The sequence below is a fragment of the Antedon mediterranea genome, chromosome 7 (genome assembly GCF_964355755.1).
Source record: "Antedon mediterranea chromosome 7, ecAntMedi1.1, whole genome shotgun sequence".
Taxonomy (NCBI): domain Eukaryota; kingdom Metazoa; phylum Echinodermata; class Crinoidea; order Comatulida; family Antedonidae; genus Antedon; species Antedon mediterranea.
Window position 1 is genome coordinate 14,500,652 of NC_092676.1, and position 25,120 is coordinate 14,525,771.

Genomic DNA, 25,120 nt, shown 5'->3' on the forward strand with positions numbered 1-25,120 from the left:
TCCATTTCTTCCTCCTGTTTGTACTATGTCTATGGTCCTTCGCCATAATCGACACTCTTCTCATCTTCCCAATACAATTTTTTTAAATTTCTTATCTCTCAGTTGCCACCTCTTCAATTTATCGTGGTTATAGTCTATCAAATGAAGGTCTAGAAATTTGGCTCTACAAAATGTCCTCTATCCATTTGCATCAATCTTGTGCATTACTGTAAGCCGAGTAGAAAGTGTTGTTGCCAATGATACACTCTCATCGTTTCCTCAACTTGCCGCATTTGTCCTTTCCAATCACTGTTCCAATGGGGGTCCAGAAACAAAGCCTCGGACCCATCGCATTCTAGCATAATGTGACGCCGTTTTAATAAAATTTAGGGGAGGCCCCTTTTGTCATTTAAATACTGTGTGCAAAACACATTGCACAAGGTCTGATGGTATGTGTGACTGTGTTTAAATAATATACCTATATTTATCGTTAAATTAAGGCATAGAAAATATATGCAAACCGCAAAAGTAAATGTACTGACGGGCCAAGAAGAGGTATTCATTAATTTAAAAAAATCAATAATCATGACCCTTTGCAACTATTGGTTGTATATAACAGGCCTGTAGCCAGGTTTTTTTTGGGGTGCGGGCGAACCCCACTTTTGCGCGAACCTCCTTGAAAAACAAAGGCCCCACTTCCAAAATCGTGCAAATAATTATCAATTATAGAATACTGTAGTGTACTATATAATTTCTCTGCATAACTCAGATTTTAATAGGTAAAAAATGTCTCTGTAAAGCTGATTAAAACAACCAAAATTGCTCTGAGAGCCAAAGCTCTGAGAGCCCTTGGTGGCCCCCTGGCCCCCCTCCCCCACCTACAGTTGCTTGCTGCGCTCGCAAAATAATTGGTGTAAAGAAAACCCCCCCCCCCCCTCTGCTGCATTCTGGCTACGGGCCCGTATAATATCCGAGCGTGCGCAATAATATTAGTACAGTACATACAGGCAAGTCCCTGGTACATGCTACATTCTAGGCATTGGAGTAATAAACAACCCATTGAAAGTGACAGTGGGCTGGTCTTACAAAGGGAGGATATCGCCTCTTGTAAACTACGCATTTTGGTCCCTGAATGTGTATAGCATGGACCCAGATGTTGATACGTGAGCTGGGCCAACTTACACAGGTAATATAGAGGGTGTAATATCGATAAAGAACTATTGTACTTCATGATCATCAAGTTTAACATATTTCAAACAAATTTGAAACACTTAAAACATGTCAAATCTGTTAAAAAGCATCAAATCTGCTAAAAATTGTAATTGTTAAATTGGAGGTTGGTATCAGTGACTAAAATTCCCACTATTATTCAATACAAAAGCATTTCAATCACAGATGCTGTAAAGTGTAAATGTTTTTTGCTTCCTCTTGTCCAGTACATTTGAACTTGAGAGGAACAAAAATATAACAATGTCATACTCAGTAATTTAAAATGTTATATCATTTCAAATACCTAGCATAATATGTAATATAATACTGAGACAGTGCATCAATTGCCAACTCTGAAATCATTCACTCATGAGGATAGAAATCGCCATGGTGGTACTGCTGGGGGAGAGGAATTTATCTTGACACACGAAATATGCCTGAACATGTGATCTCTTCTCGTGGCCACCCTCTCAAACCACCCACATCTCTGGAAAAAAAGATCGTTTGTGCCAACAGATCCAGATATCATAAACATATGATAGTGGATGGGCTGTATCCTGGAAGACATTGATGCAATGCAGCAGTTTTGGACGTTGTCGAGGCAAGGTTTGGATAGTACAGCACTGGAGGGTGTTGTTAGGGAATATCTAGCTCATCCTCCTGTGCAACCTTCAACGCTGCAGTAGGTGCAGTCTCCTCATGAGGCACAGCTTTGCTGGAAGCTCCCTAGACATGAAATCGGTAGTGCTAATAACGCAAGTTTTGCTGGGGTACAGTGAAATCAGTTTGAACTTCTTACTATGTTACAGTATCAACAACATTGAACTTTTATGACATGGACGATGTATGTGTGCTTTCTATTATATACAACAATTTATAAAAATGTTTCCATAATTTGGGACTGCCGGTGGTTTCCCATTTCTGTCTCGCAATTCAAATTCAAATTAAAGAACAGATTCACACGATATTCAAACTTGGAACCTTCTGCTTGAAATGCAGATGTTATAAATTATGTGAAAAATAAAATCACTATACCTGAGAATAACTGAAGTCCCTGAGGTATGGCATATCATTTGATGTATACATACATGTAATTCGGAAAGCATATGCAATCATGCTCACAAGTTCATACATTTCAGCTTGTTTTGTTTGCAAGGAATTGTCCCTGGCAGGTGGAGATGCTAAAGCTTCATAATGGGTACCATGCCCATTAATTGGCATAGAAACAGGTGGAATGTCATCATTCTCACTTAAACTGTATTCAGAATCAGTGCTCTTCTTCCGAGTAGTACCTCCAGGTGATTTAACTTTACTTCTTGTTGGTACTCGTCCATATCGTACAGCTTTTGAATATTTGCAAAATTAAAAAAAAAGAAAAGAAAAATTAACAATGTTGTTTACCTGCCCAATACGGACGGATATAATACGTTCAAATCAACTTGACTCAAACTCCAAATTGGATGACTGTTGGTGAGGTTTTGTGTTAATTAAGTTTAGGCCTCATCATGGTTGAACTGCTAAGTAACACGCCAACTACAAGCAGGGCAGGGTCAGGGCAGGAATTAATGAATATCCGCATTATTTATTTTATTTATTTGTTCTTTCTTTAAACTGAATTACTGATTTCCAAAATGGTCCAGTCAATACAACATATACAAAAAAAAAAAAAAATAATAATAAGAAATATACTACGGTATTTACAATGGGAAAAGTAAAAGGTGTTGACAATTTTCATAATTTATATGTTTTCTAGAGTGAAAATTTGAAAGTAGAATTAAAAGGACATTATGTGATTTGGTTGAGAATTCCATTGTTTGATGAAAGTTTTTTTTATCTTGAGAGTTATTCCATAATGGAATAGTTAAGTTACTTTGAGAGCGACTGCATGGTTATCTACAGTAAATGCTGTTGTTAAATATGTTGGAGCTATTTCTTCTAAACATTGCAATATCATTATAAGAATTTTTTCATTCTATTTTTCTGTAAGTCAACTCCAGCCAAGAGAACTTGAAATATCATTAACATACATACAGGTATACATGCCTATTGATAATAATCCTACTTTTTTTTAAACCAAAAATTTGACTAAACACAGCAGCAATAATCAAGTAATGGAATAATTAAAGCATTTACTGACACTATCAGTAACCCGTGCTCCGTACAGTCTTTTTCAGCCTTAATATGTGGATACATACTAATTCGCATGAGATGAGCAAGTGTAATAAAAGCACACTCTTCTGTGATAAATTATTGTAAAAAAAAACAAATTGCCAAGAATAAAACTTGGAACATGAGACATGCACATTGAACTCACTCGGCAGTTTAAAAAATTTCAATGATAAAATATGAACTAGATTTGAACTCGTTACTATGGACGAGTTAGGTTATCCGCCACGCAAACGCCACATGCCTGTCATACAGAAAAACGATTATGCCATTGTGATCTTAAGAAAATAAAAAGTTATTGTACCCTTTATTTTGTGTCTTAAGTACTGTATATACAGCATACACTATACTACTGTATACATACAGAGGTGATACTTATTATTAAATAACTTGTTTCTCAGATTTGAACTCAAATGTACTAAGCATTGTTATCAATGGCTACAGCGTTTTACTCACTGAGCTAGCCATGATTTACGAAATACATTATGTTCGACAGATAGGTGTAATTAATAAAACTTCAACAACGCGATCAGTCGATATGGTTGGTCAGCTGCCAAAACTAAACACTGTTTTAATTTGGCGGCTCGACATGGTATTTGTAGATCCGGCCATTGCGGTACACAACAGAGGAGGTTAAATACATCGATCAAGCACAGAAATATGGGTAAAACAGAAATTGGCGCAAGAATATCAAATTAAAATTTGCATTTGTTTTACCTGGTAAAGTGAGGTATTTTGGTTTCCTAGGGTTGCTAACTTCACTCATACTACATATTTACAACATTACTTTCAATGGCAAACAGAAATATTCGAAAAAAAACTGTCGAGAAAGCTAGGCCTCAACAGCGGGGGCTTAGTAGTGCATCAGTAAATGCAGTGCTCAGTACAGTACAGTATTGCTTGTGATGCCATATGGTACCATATTAAATGCCAAAAGATGTCTAAAGCCCAGAATACCGCTTTTAGTGAGGAAGATTCTCACCCATTTATTTGCATTTCTTGTAGAGGAAATGAGGGCTCAGTTGCTAAGCTCGTCAGGGGCTCGCACATTCTAAATACACAAGAAGAGCGTTTTGCATCCACTGACTTATCCCTTAATGATGTAACGAGGCGTGTATGTCAGTTAGAAGAGAAGACTGATAGTGAGGAGGTTAATTCTGCTTGTTACAACTGCTAATGTAGAAAATTCCAAATGTCGAAACAACCGTTAATGTAGAACAATCCACCGCTAATGTAGTAAAACCTCCAGCTAATGTAGAAACATAAACAGTTTATGTACTAAATATAATCGAAGGGGTTCCTAGCACGAAAAAACCGGTTCAATCGGTCACTTTTTGATAAAGGAACCAAATTTGGTAGACATGTCCTGTTACAAAAATGAATGAAAAGCTTAAGAGAGGAGTTGATCACTTCCGAGAGGTGGACGATTAGGAGAAGCGCTCCCTTAACAGAGATGGTGGTCGTTCAATAGAGGGGGTCATTTACAATAGGTGGTCGTTACTGGAGGTGTTCCCTTAAAAGAGGTGGTCACTTACGAGAGGTGGTCAATTATGAGAGGTGGTCCCTTTAAAAGAGACGGTGGTTGTTCAATAGAGGTCATCACGAGAGGTCGTGGTCCTTTAAAAGAGGTGGTCACTTACGAGAGGTGTGGTTGTTAAGAAAGGTGGTTGTTAAGGAAGGTGGTCGCTTACGAGAGGTGGTCGATAATGAGAAGCAGTCTCTTATGATTAGGAGGTGATCCCTTACATGAGGGTCGATTATGAGAAGTGGTCCCTTAACAGAGATGGTTGCTTAGGATGTGTGGTTGTTTTAGAAAGTTGGTTGCTTACGGGAGGTGGAAAGACTGACAGCTAAGTAAAGATCGATGCATTTGCACACGATTTAGACATTTTTATAAAATATATAACATTTTTTACATTAGCTGGCGATAGTAACTTCATAAGCTGGGAGGAAATTTTCGTTACTACATAAACTGTTGGGGTTTCTACATTAGCTGCAGGTTTTACTTATTAGTGGTGGATTGTTCTACATTAACGGTTGTTTCGACATCAGCTGGCGTTTTCTACATTGGCGGTTGTAACACCGCTGTTGACGAAAAACTAAACGATTTTAAAATTGACGCTTAAGCGCAGAAGCCGAACCTCATTATTCAGGGTTTTAAAGAATCAAATTAGTTAACATCAGACGAAAAGAAAGCAGATGATATTGAAACTGTTAAATGGATGGCTTTTGTTGCCTGTGTTGGTAATGTTGATATTAAGACAGCTTTTAGGATTCATGATAATAACCCTAATACAATTTCTACTAAACCGAGACTACTTAAAGTTGTATTTACTGATAAAGCTTTAATTTGTTGTCTGGTCAGGCAAGAAATAAATTACAAAAATCTGCTGACTTGTTCCCAGATCGAACCCTTAAGGAGAGAAAGGCTAGAAAACAGCTCGTAGAAATGCAAAAAACCCAAAAAATAATAAGAAACGGGTTACTGAAGGAAATCAAAGTAGTCGGGTCAAATACAGACAGGCCAATGGCAAAAACCAAACAAAGCCATTACAAAATCTTAAAATGCTTGTATACAAATTTAGATGGTTTATCGAACAAATATTTTTCACAATAAGATTAACTTTTTGATTTTTGACTGTGTTCCGAAAAACATTGTGAACAGAAATCTCCGCCAAGTAAACAGAAGTGGATGACAAAATTCGCACTAAATAAAGTTCAAAGGAAGGAAAATGCATGGCAACGTTACAGACGTCATAGGTCTAAACAAAAGACATAAATATAACTAGATTTAATTCGTCACTATGACGAATTATAGGTTATATGCATTGATTTAAATAAAGATAATTGATTTTTAAAAGATATATTGATTGATTGATTTTCTCAGAATCTTTAATTATTTATAATATATGATAGGACCTTGCTAACGTGAACACCATAGCCGGTATCACAATCCGATCAAAGATCCATATGCGTATAATGTCATAAACCACATTTGTTGTTACATAATAATAAAGACATAAATTAATTTTTATCTAGATTTCATTATAAATCATGTGTATAATCTATACACTAAGAAATAAATTTGAACAAACAATACGGATAATAAAAAAAAAATCTTATTTCGTTTCCCAAGGTGAGACTCGATCTCGGTACCTTGAATGCCATAGACACAAGCACAGACCACCGAGCCGTACACAACTGCCTAAAAGTTGTAGAAAAATTCCTCCGTGTATTTACTATGCAGTAACCACTTTGATGCAAATAGATTATTACATACCGTAATGAATTATAATTTTTTACTATGATGACATCTTTAAAATCTATACAAATGATGCACTGTCAAACTACATACTTTTAACTTTAATATATGAATTTTTGAAGGAAGAAAGTTAATGTTAAGTTTGTTATTTTGGCCTAAGAAAATGTCATAATTTGTTTGATTGTCGAAATTATTTTTTTTTTATTTAATATGCAATTAATGATGACTTAATCAATTTTTGTTCTCTTTATTTGATAATAAATCATACATATGATACATACACTTCAAGAAAATGAAATAAAAAATAGGTGTTCCCCTGCATTCTGACGATATATATTAATTTTAAAATTTAGCATATTTTCACCATTTTGTTAACTTATACGTGCGTAGCCAGTCACTTTTGACGTGCTCGTATAACGCAATTTCGAGTTGAAACCTGAATCAAATATGATGATATTATTAAAGAAAGATTGTAAAACAAAAATCGGGCAAAAACAGTGCGCATTAACATTTAACGCGCAGTGCGCGTGCAAAAATCTGCGCACTCATGGCAATTTTTTAAACGCTTAAAATTGCCTGAAACGTACTCTAATTTCATCGAAAATAAATTTTGACAATTTTGAACATTTTAAGCGCGCGTACGCAAGCGTTATATGCGCTACGCACGTAATTTTATTGCCATATGATGAAATATGACCTGAAATTTATGAGTACCAAATTTTGTTTAATTGTGATTCATGCTTGTGAAGATATGATTACAAACGTGATTTCGTAAAATCGCGCGTAGACCGCGTAATTTTTGATTACGCATCGTGAAAATATAACCACATCGATTCCTGGCCATGAGGAATATACTCTGAAAACTTGACTTAGCTAGATTAAACTGATGCCAAGATAATGCACGGACAAAATAGTGCTAAGGAAAGAATAAATAAATAAATAAATAAATAAATAAATAAATAAAGATTTTGACAGAATCAAGAGGTTATATGCATATCATGCATATAACCTAATAAAGAGGGGGCCGATATGGTAAAAATAATCGTCTAGGGATTTTTTTCTAGACGCCCGGAGATAGCATCGGAGGCGTTTTGGCCTGTCGAATTCTTGTCATATAATTATCTAAATATAGTGGGTTTTATAGACCATATTTAATAAATGGAACTGGTTTTTTTTGCGCCTAAAGCCTGTTTTCCCGTCGAGAATTTTTACACATTTTTTACGCTATCGTTAATGGTTTCTTGGTTCTTTCGACGTTGCTGGGACACATGGACGTGAAGTTTTGCAAAGCCAAGACCGGTCACGCGCAGCCGGCCTGTGTGAAAATTGTCTTTACACTAGAGACAAACATTAAATTAAATTGTTTTTATATTAAAATTTAGTTTTACTTACACTTTTTATTTTGAAATATCAGACATTAAAAGAGTACAAAAAACATAGCCGTGTTGTAAAAAATCAAGAATTGAACTCGGTTTTCAACTTAAAAAATGTTTAAGATTTTAACGATTTTTAATGTTAATTTGTACCCCCTTTCCCTGTAAAATCATTGATAAAATTGTATGCAAATGGTGCATAATATATATATATATATATTACAAAAAGGGGGGGCCGGGGCCGGCCAAGCCACCGCCCCACTAAATCCGCCCCTGAGTAAGTGAAATAATGAACGAGGCCTTTAAAAAAGTTTTTACAGTAGAAGATGATCGTAATATTCCAAACATGACTTCTGTTTTTCATGGACATCCTTTGACCAATGTGGATTTTACACTTGATGATGTTAAAATACATACTAAAAATCTTCGCGATTCATCATCCCCTGGACCTGATGGTATCCACCCTAAAGTTTTGATAGAATGCTGTGACCACATATCCCCCCTCCCCCACTGTTATTACTGTTCAGAAAGTCGCAACAGTTAAAATACCAGCTGCCTTGAAAGACGTAACCATTACACCAATTTTCAAAAATGGCAGCAAGTCTGATCCCCTAAATTACCGCCCTGTCAAAATCATAACTAACACAATCATGATCCATCTCGAAACTAAAAATGTACTCACCAAACACCAACACGGGTTTTGTACTAATCGTTCTTTAACACAATTGCTTAAATTTTTTTGTGATGTAGAAAATGCTCTCGCCGACAGACATCTCGTTGATGTTATATATTTAGACTGTCGTAAGGCCTTCGACACAGTTCCGCACATTCGGTTGAAAATTAAATTGCGAACTTATAGCATTCAAGGTAATATTCTAAGTTGGATATAAAGTGGATTTTAGAAAATAGACATCAATGTGTTTCAATCAAAGGTTCTGTTTCAAGTTGGTTAACTTAGTTATTTGTCCGACTTTATTTTTAGTCCTACATCAACGATTTACTTGATAATATTGAATCAGATAGTAAACTATTTGCAGACGATGATAATATTTTTCGTAAGATTGATTCAGTTAATGTCAGTTTATATCACTTTTTTCTTTTCTTGTGCGTCCGGTTATGGAGTATGCAGTTCAAGCCTGGTGACCATATCTACAACTAGACCTCAATAAACTTGAGAAAATCCAACAACGACCAACACAACTTGTACCAGAAGTCAGAAATCTGTCTTATGAAGAGCGCAGGATACAGCTTGGTCTAACAACTTTACAGGAAAGATAGGGAACGTGGTGATCTCATTGAAGTTTTTAAATTTTTTAATTGTTACGAAAATATAGATTTCCACTATTTTTTTGGGTAGGCTCAACTTTCAAATTAAAGAAACCTAGATGGAACTCAACTTAACGGAACAATTTTTTGGATACAAGAGTAATTAACAAGTGGAACTCGCTGCCCGAATTGGTTGTCAAGCCATAACATATAATATAGGCCACAACACAGGGTTTTCCATCCCTTACCATTATGGTCAAGGGCCCTGCTGTATATAATATCGTCCGGAAGCAATTAATGCACCTGTGTGTTTAGCTAAATCCCTGTTAAACTCTACCATTTCCTGAATGTTGTTTTGTTTACTCACACACTGCATGCACGAAGAAAGTTTAATAAGAAGGGTAAAATATGAAACAACATTAAATATGCAGCGTATATAATGTTTGATTTCGATAAAATTAAGACGACGTTAAGATACCGTTTCTTTTTAATCTGAAAAGTACACCCCTATCATGAGACAAGTTGGCAAAAAATGAATAAATGCTTGGAGATCGACAAGTGTACCAATTAGTTGGACTTTATGCTTTCGCCAAAATGATGATTTCATTATCTATTTTTCATTATTCTAATTTTCTTTTATGTGACGCTTTACATAATATATAAAACCTATGGTGTGAGTATCATTGACTACCAAAGATATGCAATGGTAAAGGTGATATTCTAATGGACTATGGTGTGAGTATCATTGACAACCAAAGATATGCAATGGTAAAGGTGATATTCTAATGGACTATGGGTTGTATGGTGTGAGTATCATTGACAACCAAAGATATGCAATGGTAAAGGTGATATTCTAATGGACTATGGGTTGTATGGTGTGAGTATCATTGACTACCAAAGATATGCAATGGTAAAGGTGATATTCTAATGGACTATGGGTTGTATGGTGTGAGTATCATTGACTACCAAAGATATGCAATGGTAAAGGTGATATTCTAATGGACTATGGGTTGTATGGTGTGAGTATCATTGACAACCTATGGAGTGAGTATCATTGACAACCAAAGATATGCAATGGTAAAGGTGATATTCTAATGGACTATGGGTTGTATGGTGTGAGTATCATTGACAACCAAAGATATGCAATGGTAAAGGTGATATTCTAATGGACTATGGGTTGTATGGTGTGAGTATCATTGACAACCAAAGATATGCAATGGTAAAGGTGATATTCTAATGGACTATGGGTTGTATGGTGTGAGTATCATTGACAACCAAAGATATGCAATGGTAAAGGTGATATTCTAATGGACTATGGGTTGTATGGTGTGAGTATCATTGACTACCAAAGATATGCAATGGTAAAGGTGATATTCTAATGGACTATGGGTTGTATGGTGTGAGTATCATTGACAACCAAAGATATGCAATGGTAAAGGTGATATTCTAATGGACTATGGGTTTTATGGTGTGAGTATCATTGACAACCAAAGATATGCAATGGTAAAGGTGATATTCTAATGGACTATGGGTTGTATGGTGTGAGTATCATTGACTACCAAAGATATGCAATGGTAAAGGTGATATTCTAATGGACTATGGGTTGTATGGTGTGAGTATTATTGACTACCAAAGATATGCAATGGTAAAGGTGATATTCTAATGGACTATGGGTTGTATGGTGTGAGTATCATTGACAACCAAAGATATGCAATGGTAAAGGTGATATTCTAATGGACTATGGGTTGTATGGTGTGAGTATCATTGACAACCAAAGATATGCAATGGTAAAGGTGATATTCTAATGGACTAATTGGGTTGTGTTTGATGGCTAAGAATTTTATAAACATATTGATTTTGTCAGAATCTTTATTTATTCTTTCCTTAGCAAAATTTTTATCTTGAGATCAATTTCATCTAGCTCCTTATGACCAGGAATCGATGTGGTTAATTAGTAAAAAATGCCCAATTTCTGTTTTACAACTTTTCTTTAGTACCGTACTGACACGGGTATAAGCGATTCTCACCTTGGGAAACGAAACGATATCAGATGTTTTGTTATTATCAGTATTGTTCAATTTTTTTTCTTAGTGTATAGATTATACACATGATTTATAATGAAATCTACAGAAAAGTAACTTATGTCTTTATTATTATTATCAAGGGTGGTTTCTGATGTTATACGCAGAAGGATCTTTGATAGGATGTGATACCGGCTATTGTATTTACGTTAGCAAGATCCTATCTTTCATTTCATATATAAATTATGCTTATTTCTGGAATAGGTTGACACAATGTAAAATACATGTCACCAACTCCAAGTCAGTTACTAACCCTAGCTGTTCTGTGTGTGCCGCCGCGATAAGTATATTCTACAACATTTTAGCAGGTTTTTACGATATTGTTCCATATTTCTGTCTTAGGATATTATAAAAGGTTTTAAAACAAATTTAAAGGTTAGTTCCGAGTTTGAGTAAACTGCAGGTCTGTATCTGAGATACTTCTGCCTATGTTGCAAGCCGTCTATGTTTAAACTAAATAATTTAATGATTATACCAATTAGGCCAATAGTATTTATTTTAATAAACGCCCAACATCCCACACCTCCTCATAAAACATTTTTTTACAAGATTTTTACCAGAGTTACTATTTAACATTCTGAGAACTATCGTCTACACTTCCTAGAGGAAGAGCGAGTGAAGTGAGCTCACCTTCTAGTATTATAAATAATGAAAGATTCTGACAAAATCAATCAATATATCTTTTAAAAATGAATTATCTTTATCAATGCATATAACCTATAATTCATCATTAGTGACAAATTAAAGGGGGTTCCGGGTTTAAAATGAATAGTAAAAAATGTAAAATATATTTGTTTGTCTCTTGAACGGTAAAAGTTTCAATTTATATAAGCGCCCAGTGAAGCAGAACGAAGGCTGTGAAATAAGGCCAGATTACAAGTGCAGCTACGGCGATATGACACTGTGTTACAGAATAGGAAATTTGTGAAATGGTCAATCTTCCGACAACTCGATATCAATAACCATATCAATTACTTTTGTAAAATTATACTTATCTGATGTAATTTTAGTCGGTCTTCCCATTTATAAAGTCAATGTTCTATGAAAATTCATCAAAACAGTGAAAAATTAGATATGTTTGCACTTTACGTTTGCCGATTTTCGCACTGACTTAGGGAAAGCCTTCAAAATCAATGAAGCGTAACGTATACATTCCTGCTGAGCGAGACGACGATACACGTGCTCTACCTGCCCATGCCTGGCATCGTCACGTGATAAGCAGATACAGTATGCAATACCAAACTGGTCGGGTCGAGTATACCCCGTCTATAATTACAACCTTAACGATGTACAGTATTTGATTGAAGGTCGACTCGACCTACCGGAATGGTATAGATAATATAGCTCGAATGAGAGAGTTGGAATATTTGTAAACATAAGTATTGCTAATTTTAAGAAGTGTAGCCTAGTAAAAGGCCTGGTAGTATCAATTCGCATAGGGTCTACTACGCTAGCTAGCTCAATTTTTAACTGGGCCGGATCGGCTAGGTCTCCTTCCTACTACCTGGTCTACTTGCATGATGCAGTAGTATCCGCTTTTTTGGAGAGTAAACTAGGCCTATTTTAGGCCTACTTAGTAGACGATCGGGACACCATGCGGACGGCGATATTTACAGCCGATTTTGTAGAATGTTTTAGGTTTAGATTGTTTAGGAGTTTGGTTGATAGGATGGGTTTGGAACCCACTGAGTTTTGTTATTTATGGGCCAATCGTTTAGTAGTAGGCTATCTAGGCCCATGATGGGCCCCAATGTTTTAACGTTTTAATCCCTAGTCAGAATGGCTCTCACCCATGAAAAAAAATGATTTAGGCTAGGCCTAGCCTAGTACGTGAAGCCAATAATACGATCTGTACTATTCGAGGTATAAAAATAGTATGTAATTTATGATTTCGTAATCTGTACTAAATTTTGTATTTCATTAAATGTCAAATAAATATATGCTACTACTGTTATTATTACACTTTAGGCCTAGCTTAGAAAATCTACAAAAAATGTATTTCACAATGATCGGGTGGTCGTCGTTTGACAGAGGAGAGAGATGTAAATTTAGTTGACAAACACAACGTACATGACGTCGCGAGTTTGGAATCCACTGATGACGTGATTTTGTGAATATCTCATGAATATTAATGAGCTTCCCTAAGCTGCTGAAAAACAGACTTTCCATGAATTTACCCTAAAATGTATATGAAATTTAATTTTTTTAATTTCTCATTATTTCTTCATTCTGACATGTCTATATTGTTATAATATTTGTTATTTAATAAATAAACGATATTTAAAAGCAATTTTAAACCCAGAATCCCCCTTTAAATCGAGTTTATTTTAATTTAGTAAAGCCACATAAAAATAGATATAAACATTACCTTCTCTTGACATGCCTACAGCCAAACACTTCTTATATCTACAATGTTGACATCTATTTCTATTCATACGACCAATTATGCATGTTCCGTCCCCATGCCTACATGTATAATCCTTATCTCGTTTACTACTTCTTCTGAAAAATCCCTTAAATAGAAATGAATTTAAATTAGTCTATGCTAAAAAAGACACTAATTTTCAGCAAGGCTGAAGAAGTATGCGACAACCAGCAGTCTAAGAAAAAGATGTAATTATTTGACAAGTAGATTTTAATAGTCTTGGTCTATCAGTATCCACTTCTCATAAGCAACAATCTCGTAAGCAACCACTTCCCTCGTAAGCATTGACCATCTCTCTTAAGGGATTGCCTCTCATAATTGACCACAAGCAACCGCTTGTCATAATTGACCACCTCTCGTAAGCAACCACCTCTATTAAACGACCACCACCTCTTGTAAGCGTCTGCTTCTTTTAAAAATGTGAAATATTCACAAATGGCAACTCAATTCTCAAAACACACAGAAGCATGTGACTGCCATTGTCCGACCCTTACAAGCGGTGGTCCGTTACAAGAGGTGGTCATTTAAAGGATGTGGCCACTTACGAGAGATAGTGGTCATTTAAGGGAGATGGCCGATTATGCGAAGTGATACCTTACGAGAGGAGGTGGTCATTACGAGAAGTTTTTGATTAGGGGAAGCGATCCCTTACGAGAGTTAATGGTCATAACATCAGCTGACATTTTCTATATTAGCAATTGTAACATGCCAATTAAAGGCAAACAACTAGATATTTTTTACCTATCCTAGGCAAAAACCAAGAAGGATAAAAAATTAATGCAATTGTTTGAAGATCATCATACAGTAAGAAACAGACTTGTGTATGCCTAAAATTCTCTAAATGCTGGAGCATTCGGCTAAACTAAATCTTTTACAGAACAGCTCCTGAAATTCTATTGCAAACATTATAGTTGTCAAATGGAAAAATGTTAAAATACTCCTGTTTGAAATGAGTATAAGAAAAATACAAAACAGTATAATTAAAATCAATCAAATATTAGAATATCAGAAGTTGGCACAGATGTACAGTACTATATAAAAATTAAAAAACGATGAAGAGAACATAATTAAACCCACCCAGGAGTAAAGGTATAACCAGCTAATGATATTTAGAAAACAAGAAAAAATAACCACGTAAATAATTTTTAAAAAATGCAAAAAAGTAACCATGATAAGCAATTAAATAGAAAATTTAGAAAAATAATTTATTAATAAGATTATTTGTATTATTATAATTTTTATTAGTATTAAGACGGTATTAAATGCGAGTATAAAACTTGGGTGAGAAAATAGAAATGATAATGATAATTTTACTAAAAAATGTAATTTTTAAAAATACATTTAAATATGAGTGCAAAACGCTGAGGCATTCCATTCTATGTCCTGATACTTTTATAGTACTGCTGAGTTCTGCTATTGTGTGTGTCATATTATAATATATATATACATATATATATATTCAGGTTGAAATTATCAGACCGTTAGGATAGAATGCTCAATACCAAGGTAGAGCATAAATAAATAAATAAAATAACAGCAGAAAACTTGAAGTAACCAAGTTTTCTGCTGTTATTTTATTTATTTATATATATATACAGGGCATCACGTATGCAAAACCCAGGAGAGCAACAAATCGCTCTCCTCAAATCACCGAGGAGAGCAATTCGCTCTCCTTGAAAAAATTTTAAATCGCTCTCCTCAAATGTTTATGTAAATATGTAAAAAAATTACAATTATTAATTTTTTGTACACATTTTTTTTGCCCGACAGGGGTGGGGATAACCCCCCCCCCCCCCGGGCACAACAAATGTATACTGTACCTCTCCCCTAAAATCTCCCACACCCACCTTCACACAATATTTTCCGTGGGGATCGTATTATTCTACAGTAAAAAAACTCAAGCCAATTTTTTTTTTATGGCCTGGGTAGATTGGGTTTCAGGAGCCTGGAGAATCCTGTCCTGGCCGCGATTTTTTTTTTCGTACATAAGTTGGGGACCCCCTCATGAAACGTCACAAAATAAACATGAATAATTCATCAGTTAAATTTTCTTGTTCCGTGTGCACCCAAGCGTATAGCAACAAGAAGTGATTACACAAGTGCGGTACGATTCTAGGCCTAATCTCCGCTGTGGTTGCCGCGTGGGATTTCATAAAAGAATAGCGGCGTTTTGTGTGGATTGTCGAAATAATCAGCCTTTAGTTTATGGTGTTTTTAATATAATTTATTACTAAAGAATTACGTGTTAAAATTATAGTTTCTATTAATACTATTAGGCCTAATTATTAGTCTCTAAACCCATGTCTATTCTAGTAGTAGCTGTGTGTGTGTGACGTGTGTGTGTTAGGTATGACACAGTCCGAGTAATAAGTCAGCAAAATTAAACAATTTAAAACATTACACAAAAATACATTTTTTATTCTCATGGGTCTAATCTTCCCATCTCATGTGTTCATATACGCGCATTTTTAAAGTTCCTTTGAGTAGCCTACATACATATTGTTTGATAATAAAATAGCAGAATTAAAAAATTACAGTACACAAATTATACACATTTGTTATTCTTGTGGGTCTAAGCTTTCTTTGGGCTATGTCCAATTACTACTTAGTTTAATGTCTTGCCTAGCTGTCGATTAGCCTCGACACATTTTGCATAGTGGTAGTGTGTGTGTGAAGAAGAGTGCGCGAAGGCAATCACGTGAATTGACCTAGAATCCTAGGCCTACTGTAGAAAGAATCGTATCGCAGTTTAGTTGTGCGTGTAATCACTTCTTGTTGCTATACGCTTGGGTGCACACGGAACAACAAATTTAACTGATGAATTATTCATGTTTATTTTGTGACGTTTCATGAGGGGGTCCCCAACTCATGTACGAAAAAAAAAATCGCGTCCTGGCCAACTATGCCTTACCTTAGCCTAATGCACTTGTCAATTGTATGACCCACTATACGACCCCCGGGAGAGGTGCGTCATTTGTCCGATGTGCGTCATACTTTTGAATACCATGACGCACCCGTGCGTCAAAAAGGTGACTTACCTTTAGGTGACCATGACGCACCCATTTTGACGCACTGTGACCATGTTGTTTATGATATGGTGGGTGGTAAAGTGACGGACATTGACACACCTTGTTCATTGATGTGACGTACCATCTAGGTTTTTTGACGCACCCCTGCGTCAGTAATTATTTGTAAATGACGCACCCATGACGCACCTCTCCCGGGGGTCGTATAGTGAGTCATACAATTGACAAGTGCATAACTTTTCTAGCCTAGCTTGTTGGCCTAGAAATCAGACAGAAAACCTGAAAAGTATTTACCTGCAATTCATAAATTATACAATTCTAATATGCAACAGCCATTAAAATATTGATAATAAGTTACAAAGTGTCATTTTAAAATAATTAAGAAAGATATTTGATCGTGTTTACATGTGTCACACATGGGCGCACGCACAATAGGGGAGGGCTGAGAGAGCTTCTAGAAGATGCTGACGTCACACGTCAGCACGTGTTTTGAGGAGGATTTGAGTGACCAAAATTGGTTAGAACTTTCGAAGAAATAATCCATCTTCAAAATGACATAATTAAAGCAACCAGCAGCTAAGCTTTTTTAAATAATAAACATTATATTTAGGCCTCCTATATTAATGTTTCCTTTTAAAATTGAATATATTTTATTAACTCGTTCCATAAAAACATAAAGGGAAAAATTATTGGTTGGGACAGGGAGTTGTTATTAGTAATAACAACTCCCTGGTTGGGACATGATCTTCCTGTAAAGGAGGTGTTTCTATGACACCGTACTGGTTGCACTATGAGGCGATGAAGTAAACTCGCCCTTGAATGCGCGCAGGCAGGGGAATCCCCTTTGTTGGTGGTACCTCGCACTGAGAGCGCGATGAATTGCTCTCCTTTTCGAAGGTTGTTGATTGCGATCGCGCTCGCGATCCTTAAAAACGAGGGACTGCCATTAGGCTTGTAGATTTATAACTTGCTTATATATTATTAGCCTAGGCCTAGATTGGTTTTAACTTTTAAAAATCCACGTGTTTTTAGGCCTCAGTCTTGACAGAAAAATCAACACTGTCAAAAGCTAGGCTCTATTTTGAAAATTAAGGAGCGCGATAAATTGCTCTCCTCGAAGCCTGTTGAGGAGCGCGGAGGAGCGCGGTCGCGCAGGCGCTCCTTATAAATGATGCCCTGTATATACAAATCCAAAGGCAAATTACTGAAAAAATGACAATGCTGTGGGTATAACTCGTTTGCGTACTGTTCAGATCTACAGAAGATGTGTACATATGTCATGTATGTTGCATATGTATTAGAACATCTGGACCGTAAGAAGAGGTATGCTAGTCTGTTGTTTTAATCTACTTCGCCATTGAATACAGTGGTTCCACAAAGAATATTTTGCAAGGTGTGTAAAGCCCATATGTAGGTGGTTAATTTTCCTGCACTATAATATATTTTTATCATGACCTCGAATTGAGAATTCATAATAAACAGATTTTAATGTCTATGTATTTAAATGCAAAAGAAAACATACCTTGCAACCTTCACATGCCAAAACACCATAATGAAAACCAGAGGATTTGTCACCACACACTTGACAGGTTGAGTTTTGTTGTGGAGAGCTTTGTGTAGAAGTTGGCTTCTGAACTGTTTGTGGATTTGACATGATTGGTGATGAGGCTAGGCAGTCATCTTCTGCAAATAAAATCAACAAAAACAAAAATGTCAGGGGAAAAATACATGATTAGTCAGTAGAACCAAAAACAGTGTACAAAATTCATGCTCTTAAACCTGCTTTGATTTTGTAATGTATCATAATCAAACCATGAAATGAGTAAATCTATTAGATAATTAACGCTTTTCACTGCGTATACCCAGTACTACCAGGTATTGATAAATGTTGTTGAAATGTGTGTACCAGGTATAGAATAAATACATTGTACACCCCTCTATTTTTAAATTCTTTTTAAAAAATTTTTATGTTTATTGGTGATTTTTTTTTAAAAAGATGAAAATTCGCATTAGGTAAAAAATGGGAAATTATAATAAATGTTGGGTCACATAAACAAAAATGATGTTAATTACCAATTTTTTTCGTATTCCCCATAAATAATAAAAAAAATAATTAAAAAAAAAAATTTCAAAAATCTCTGGCTTTTTAGAGCAATTTGGTTAATTTCAATCTGTTTCCGGCAGGCACATAAATACAGCAAAATTCTTCTATGTCTAAAAATATTGAGTAAACAATAATAAACAAAATGAAATAAAATAAGTTATTCTTCAATGACATTCTAGTATATGATATTTTCACTTTTATTTTGCTAGTGGTTGGTACAAAATTAGTGAAGGACTATGAATTCTTTGAATATAATTATGAACATAAACCACAAGAGTATATAGCATTATTTTTACAAATGTTAATAATTGTAGTGAATGAGGTTTTCAACATCACATATGCTATATTTTGTTAATAGACCCAACAATGATAGATACTTTCTACACAGTGCATGACCATACTGTCCCAGGTACAGTTTAACAAGGAAATCAGTTGCTTTTGTGCGATCAACAAACATACCCTGGTCACATATACCATAACAAATAAGGACAAATCTAGTGATTTTTCTTTTCATTTACAATATCAAATCTTAATTTGAAATTTAATGCATATGTAATTGTAAATACTATGTTTAACAGTACCAGCTATATTGTTAATATCATTTCTTTGGCATAAAGTTTCAAATTCTAAACTAATAAATATTTATTACTTACATGCAACAAATTATAAGCTAATTTTGCAGCGAGTATATACGGGAAAACAAACAGCATTGCATTATAATAATTTGTTAATATACAGGGCCTGGAAATAACTATTAATATTATCTCATATATAGGACCAATGCAACGATCTAGGATCTGAAGATATGGGTGTGAAGCAACAAATGAAGGGCTGAGTTGGGAGGTAGATGACCGCAAATTTAAAAAAAAGCTCACACACACAAGATGCAATGTGTACATAATAACCTGGATTTATAAATCTCTAAGCGTGATAGGTCTACATATATAATTACCTCGGTCATTATTTGTATGGAAACAAATATTCTTCAACCAGACATTAGTTAGCGTTAATCTACATATAAATTTACGTAAGGGCAAAATTTGATCAATCGCGAGTTACGAATTTTTACTTAGATGGTATATAAAGTTGGTACATATTGTCGATACTGATTTTTAACACCCAATGAAAACCACAACACTAATTAGGTTGAGGTATATAATTAGTTATATTGATAATAAAAAGTTCAACTATTTGCCCCAAATAGGGGTGTTTTCCGATCGTGGTATACACTGTCTAATGGATGTCCATCTTGAAAAATACCCGCACACAATAATACAAGGATGTTTCGCATTTACCTATCTCCTTCTACGATAATTGTTATTGATAGTTGAAAACCGGTTGAACAGCTAGAGTACAGCATCATAATTTTGAAGACAAACCAACTTTATTAAAAAATACTATTTTAATAGATTTTAAATACATTTATACAAATGTATTGCTTGGTGATGAATGGAACATTCCAATCTCTTTTCCAAATGTGTCAATTCTCTCAGGTGTATTAAATCAGCCCAACAAAAAACAGTACAGTACCTGTACACTAATAACAGTAGAAATTTGATCCATTTTTTGGAGTTAAATCTGTGACTGCAGAGGTGGGATACCAGTAGGTTAAAAATAAATATACAATGTAAAACTGAAAATGCTAATAAACTTCAGTAACTGTATACAGTAGTACATATGTACAGAAAAAAAAAATTTATACAGTATTATATATTAAGAAAAAAATAATCCATGTTTGACACAAATTTTATAATTATGAAGATACCCCTCCATCATCAAATAACAAGACGAAGAGTGTGGAAGGCCGATACCATTGCAATAAACAAAATTTACCTACAGTTTATTTTTAATTTTAAAATTTTCATGGTGACAATTATATTTGGCTACAGAATGACATCATATTTGTATTCAATCGCTCTGTTTACATTTTGAAAATTACCAGTTATGCGATCACGCCAAAGTTCTTGTATTTCAGAGCCATCTGGAAATTGCAAGAGCGTATGTATACATTTACGTAAAGGACTTATAGGACATAAATTTGTATTTGAATATTTAAAGACCCCTTCCCTGCAATTTTGGACGTTTTTTGGAAAATAATACATATATATCACTTTAAAAACATTAAACCATGTCATTCCTTGTCTTAAATGTACGTTTTATGGTAAATTATGATAAAAAGTGAGAAACAATGCACTACCTAAGTAGCTCGCGGCGATCGACCTCTCGTGGACGTTCTTAGGCCTAGGCTTAGTTTTGTAGGCCTAGCTGGTAAACATCGGTAACGTACGAACATCATATGCTAGCTATATACCTAGCCTGACGTTGTATAGTTGCTGCATTAATTGTCTTTCTATTTTTGCCGGACTCCGTTGATACAAATTGGGGAAAACCCGGTATTTTCGCTGAAAAGTTAGGAGTCTTCCATTTGTTTTGGCTTCACGATCGATCGAAAAGTGGGAGAGTTACAGGTGAAAAACAAAAATATCAATCCGCGCGCAATGCATTTTGGGATTTATAGCGGGCCGCTATAATTATTAGAATCGACTTATTTTTCACATTTTTAACCGTTTAAAGACGAAAAAAGTTATCGCAATAGGACCATATAGTATTATTTTTACATTAAATATAGTTTGTGCTCTTAAATTAGATCTAAAAAACGTAGGGAAGGGGGCTTTAAGGCCACATATTTCAGTAAATTGCGCATACCGTATATTTCGGTGTATAAGTCGCACTTTTGACACGCAAATTTGACCTCTAAATTAAGGGTGCGTCTTATACACCGAACATAAATGCCTCACCACACAGATTGTACATAGGCCTAGGCCTAGGCTATCGTCACCTCGTTTGCTAGGCCTGAGTAGACTAGGCCTAGCTAAAGTAACTAACTAACGTAACGGCAACCTGCTTCTGCCTAGTTTTCAAGGCATTTTAGCATGATGTTATACTAAAAATATGATGGAAAGATTTGTTCATTATGGCGATAAAATTTCATTTGTAAACGTTTACGTACGATTGGAATAGTATTTATTTATACAGTAGTTATACGCACGATCGCCGTACCCCCAGCGCAAGCCCTTCTTGGCGGCCACATGGTGTACGGTATTCGACTAGTATATTCTCCAGGTGATTATAGCATGGACCTAGCGTATACACTTCTTAGATACATGGATACTAATCGAATACGATTGTCCGTGAAAACGTCCGCCCTCTCGAAATGATCGAGCGAGGCTAGCACACATGTACGTGTATACACACATGGTCATGCACTCGATGTTGCGGCTGTTGAGGCTGGGCGCGGCCGAGCCTAGGTAAGAAAAAAACCTAAATAAAGGACGCCGTTGCAGATATAACAAAATATATTATTACAATAATATTGATTACAATTTTAAAAAACATTGTTTTGATGAAATATAATATATTATACACCGACGATATAAAAAATACTGATATTTTACTCTCAGTTAGGGGGTGCGTCTTATACACAGGTGCGACTTATACACCGAAATATACGGTAACCTTTTTCTCAATGGTTTAGAACATGGGTTCATACTTTCTACTAAATTGTACCAGAAATTTCAAACCATTAGGCATATTTTATAAGTTTTCTAAATTCTATATGCTTTTTAAAAATGTTTTTATTGATATTTTGTTTTATAACCAGCAACCAATTTTGTTTTTATACTTGTTTGTGAAACACAATAAAACTAACTTCAACTATGCCACATAATTGCAGCCATTAAGCTTACTTCTAGTTCAGATTATTTAAATATCCTTCTTATATAATATCATAACACATGGGTTTTTTTAGGAATATAGTATAAGTATAGACTAAAATAAATTGGTATACTCCATTGTGTGGGATGTCTATAATAATTACCAAGAAATAGGCAGGAATTAATCGATTTCCACAAATGAAAATGGCTAATGTTTGGTGTGGGGATTCTGTAGTATACAAACCAAATGGAATTATTGGTACCGTTACATGTATATAAAACATTCATTATTTGTTTGTGAAACACAATAAAACTAACTTCAACTATGCCACATAATTGCAGCCATTAAGCTTACTTCTAGTTCAGATTATTTAAATATCCTTCTTATATAATATCATAACACATGGGTTTTTTTAGGAATATAGTATAAGTATAGACTAAAATAAATTGGTATACTCCATTGTGTGGGATGTCTATAATAATTACCAAGAAATAGGCAGGAATTAATCGATTTCCACAAATGAAAATGGCTAATGTTTGGTGTGGGGATTCTGTAGTATACAAACCAAATGGAATTATTGGTACCGTTACATGTATATAAAACATTCATTATTTGTTTGTGACAAACCTACTGTTAATTATGTCAACAACATATTCTTTAAGGTCTAGCTTGCCTAGGCTAGTTTTGAAAGGCAAATTAGCAATACAAAAAATCACCAGGCAACTGAAACTGACCTAGGAAGGCAATTGCTTTTTTTGGTCTAATCGAGTGCTATATTGAATTTGTTATTGTTTACCATGAAATCTTGCATCGGCTCAACCCACTAATTAATTAATTAATTTTATAGCATTACCAGAATTACCAAAAGTCCAAATGTGTTTTTTTTTTCAGGAAAATGTTTATGCGACATTAAAATGAAAATATTATAAATATTTTTTCAGGGAAAAATATATAAACTTTGACTGTCACTGTCAGGGGATTTAAATACCGTTAGTAACTGCCTTATTTGTTATTTGGTCAAACCACCAAATTCAAATGTTATTATTAGAAAAGATCTGAGCAGTAGAAATTTTAAGCTTAAAACACTGAGTGACATAGAGTTGTTAAGAGATGTAAAAACTATCAAATGTACAGGTATTTTGCTTGATCTTTTCAATCCTGTCATAAACAAAGGTCCTTATAGTTTCATATTTTAAGAAGTCAGAAGGCATACCACTCGCTCTATAACTAGTCAAATTATTTTCTATGGATTCCCAAACTTTAAAAGTTCAATTTTGGGAGGTCCCAATTTTATTGATTTAGATAGTGAAAGACCAAAGAAATTACATTACCTTTAACTTTTTCAACCTACACTAAAGTACTGTATGTAATCAGCTTACCTTGCTTATGGATAGAATTATGATCATTGTATTATGCTGAGTAGTAACTAATCTTGAACCCAGATTGCATTTTTTGACTGTGACAGTGTTAATTTGGCTAAATACTTTGCAGGGCTTGTTTTGAGGGGAGGAGGAAGGATGACTGAGTTATTATTCATCTTAAGACCTTCCGATTAATAGTCAACATTTTTTAAAACAGTTTCACCATCAATTTACATGAAGGACACACAATTAAAAGTGTATATCATTTAGGGCCTGTTTCTGCTGCCAATAAAAATACTGTATATATTTCAGTATTTTCTAAATATTGTTACGTTATATTTTTTTGATTATTAATTAATAAATTTACACCGTATTTTGTGTACGCTATACTATGCAAAGAATTACACAATAATAATTTCTAATCAATTGCGCATACATTTCAGATTATTTTAAAAATTTTCTAATTTGTTTGCGTTTTGCGCATGCACTAACTTGTGCGCACAGCTCGTACAAAGTGTAGAAAAATGGTTTTTGCAATTGATTTTTGTGTTTCATACCTTCTGTAGTAGATTTTATTCATTTTTAATAACTTTAAATACAAAATAACGATGCATGTGCACATTTTCATTCTTCAAATTTTCATTAATGTATTTATTTAGATAATTATCTTCATCGTGTTAACAATTGGATTTAAAAGATGGGTCTCGTAATTTCATCTATGCTACACTATAACACATACAGTGTATTCTGTAAATACTGTAAATATGATGTACGATACAATACGTTCATATGCATGTTGCATTTACGCGGATAACCTGAACTCATCAAACTGACGAGTTCAAATCTAGTTATATGTTGTAGTTGACATGTAGAAGTACATTTTTTGTTTAATTTTGTTTAAATTGGGCGCGTTACTTGTAGTAAATTTCAAGGTAAACATATAGAGCAAATTTTCATCCAATACAGGATTACCCAAAAATACACAAAATTCCTTAAGATCTCCCTTTTACAAAAATACCTTGCTTAAACAAAATCTGTATTTCCCGCGTGGCAGCGTCACTTTTTGTAAAAGAATATCTAATATCTTGTGATATCTAAAAAAAAATTTGAAATTTTGGCTTTACTCGCTATAGGATAGTGCATGATTTTGACAT

At 34.6% G+C, this 25,120-nt stretch overlaps 1 protein-coding gene across 2 annotated transcripts in view; it reads right to left on the reverse strand.

Annotated features, from left to right (window-relative positions):
* LOC140053868 (nuclear hormone receptor E75-like) overlaps positions 1-25,120 on the reverse strand; it is a 62,772-nt gene that overhangs the window by 5,130 nt on the left and 32,522 nt on the right. For both annotated transcript variants that reach the window (XM_072098597.1, XM_072098596.1), the window contains exons 2-4: positions 18,310-18,470; positions 13,705-13,849; positions 2,224-2,531 (exon numbers count right to left, since the gene is read on the reverse strand). In XM_072098597.1, coding sequence (XP_071954698.1) covers positions 2,224-2,531; positions 13,705-13,849; positions 18,310-18,470 — 614 coding nt within the window. The remainder of the gene's footprint in view (positions 1-2,223; positions 2,532-13,704; positions 13,850-18,309; positions 18,471-25,120) is intronic.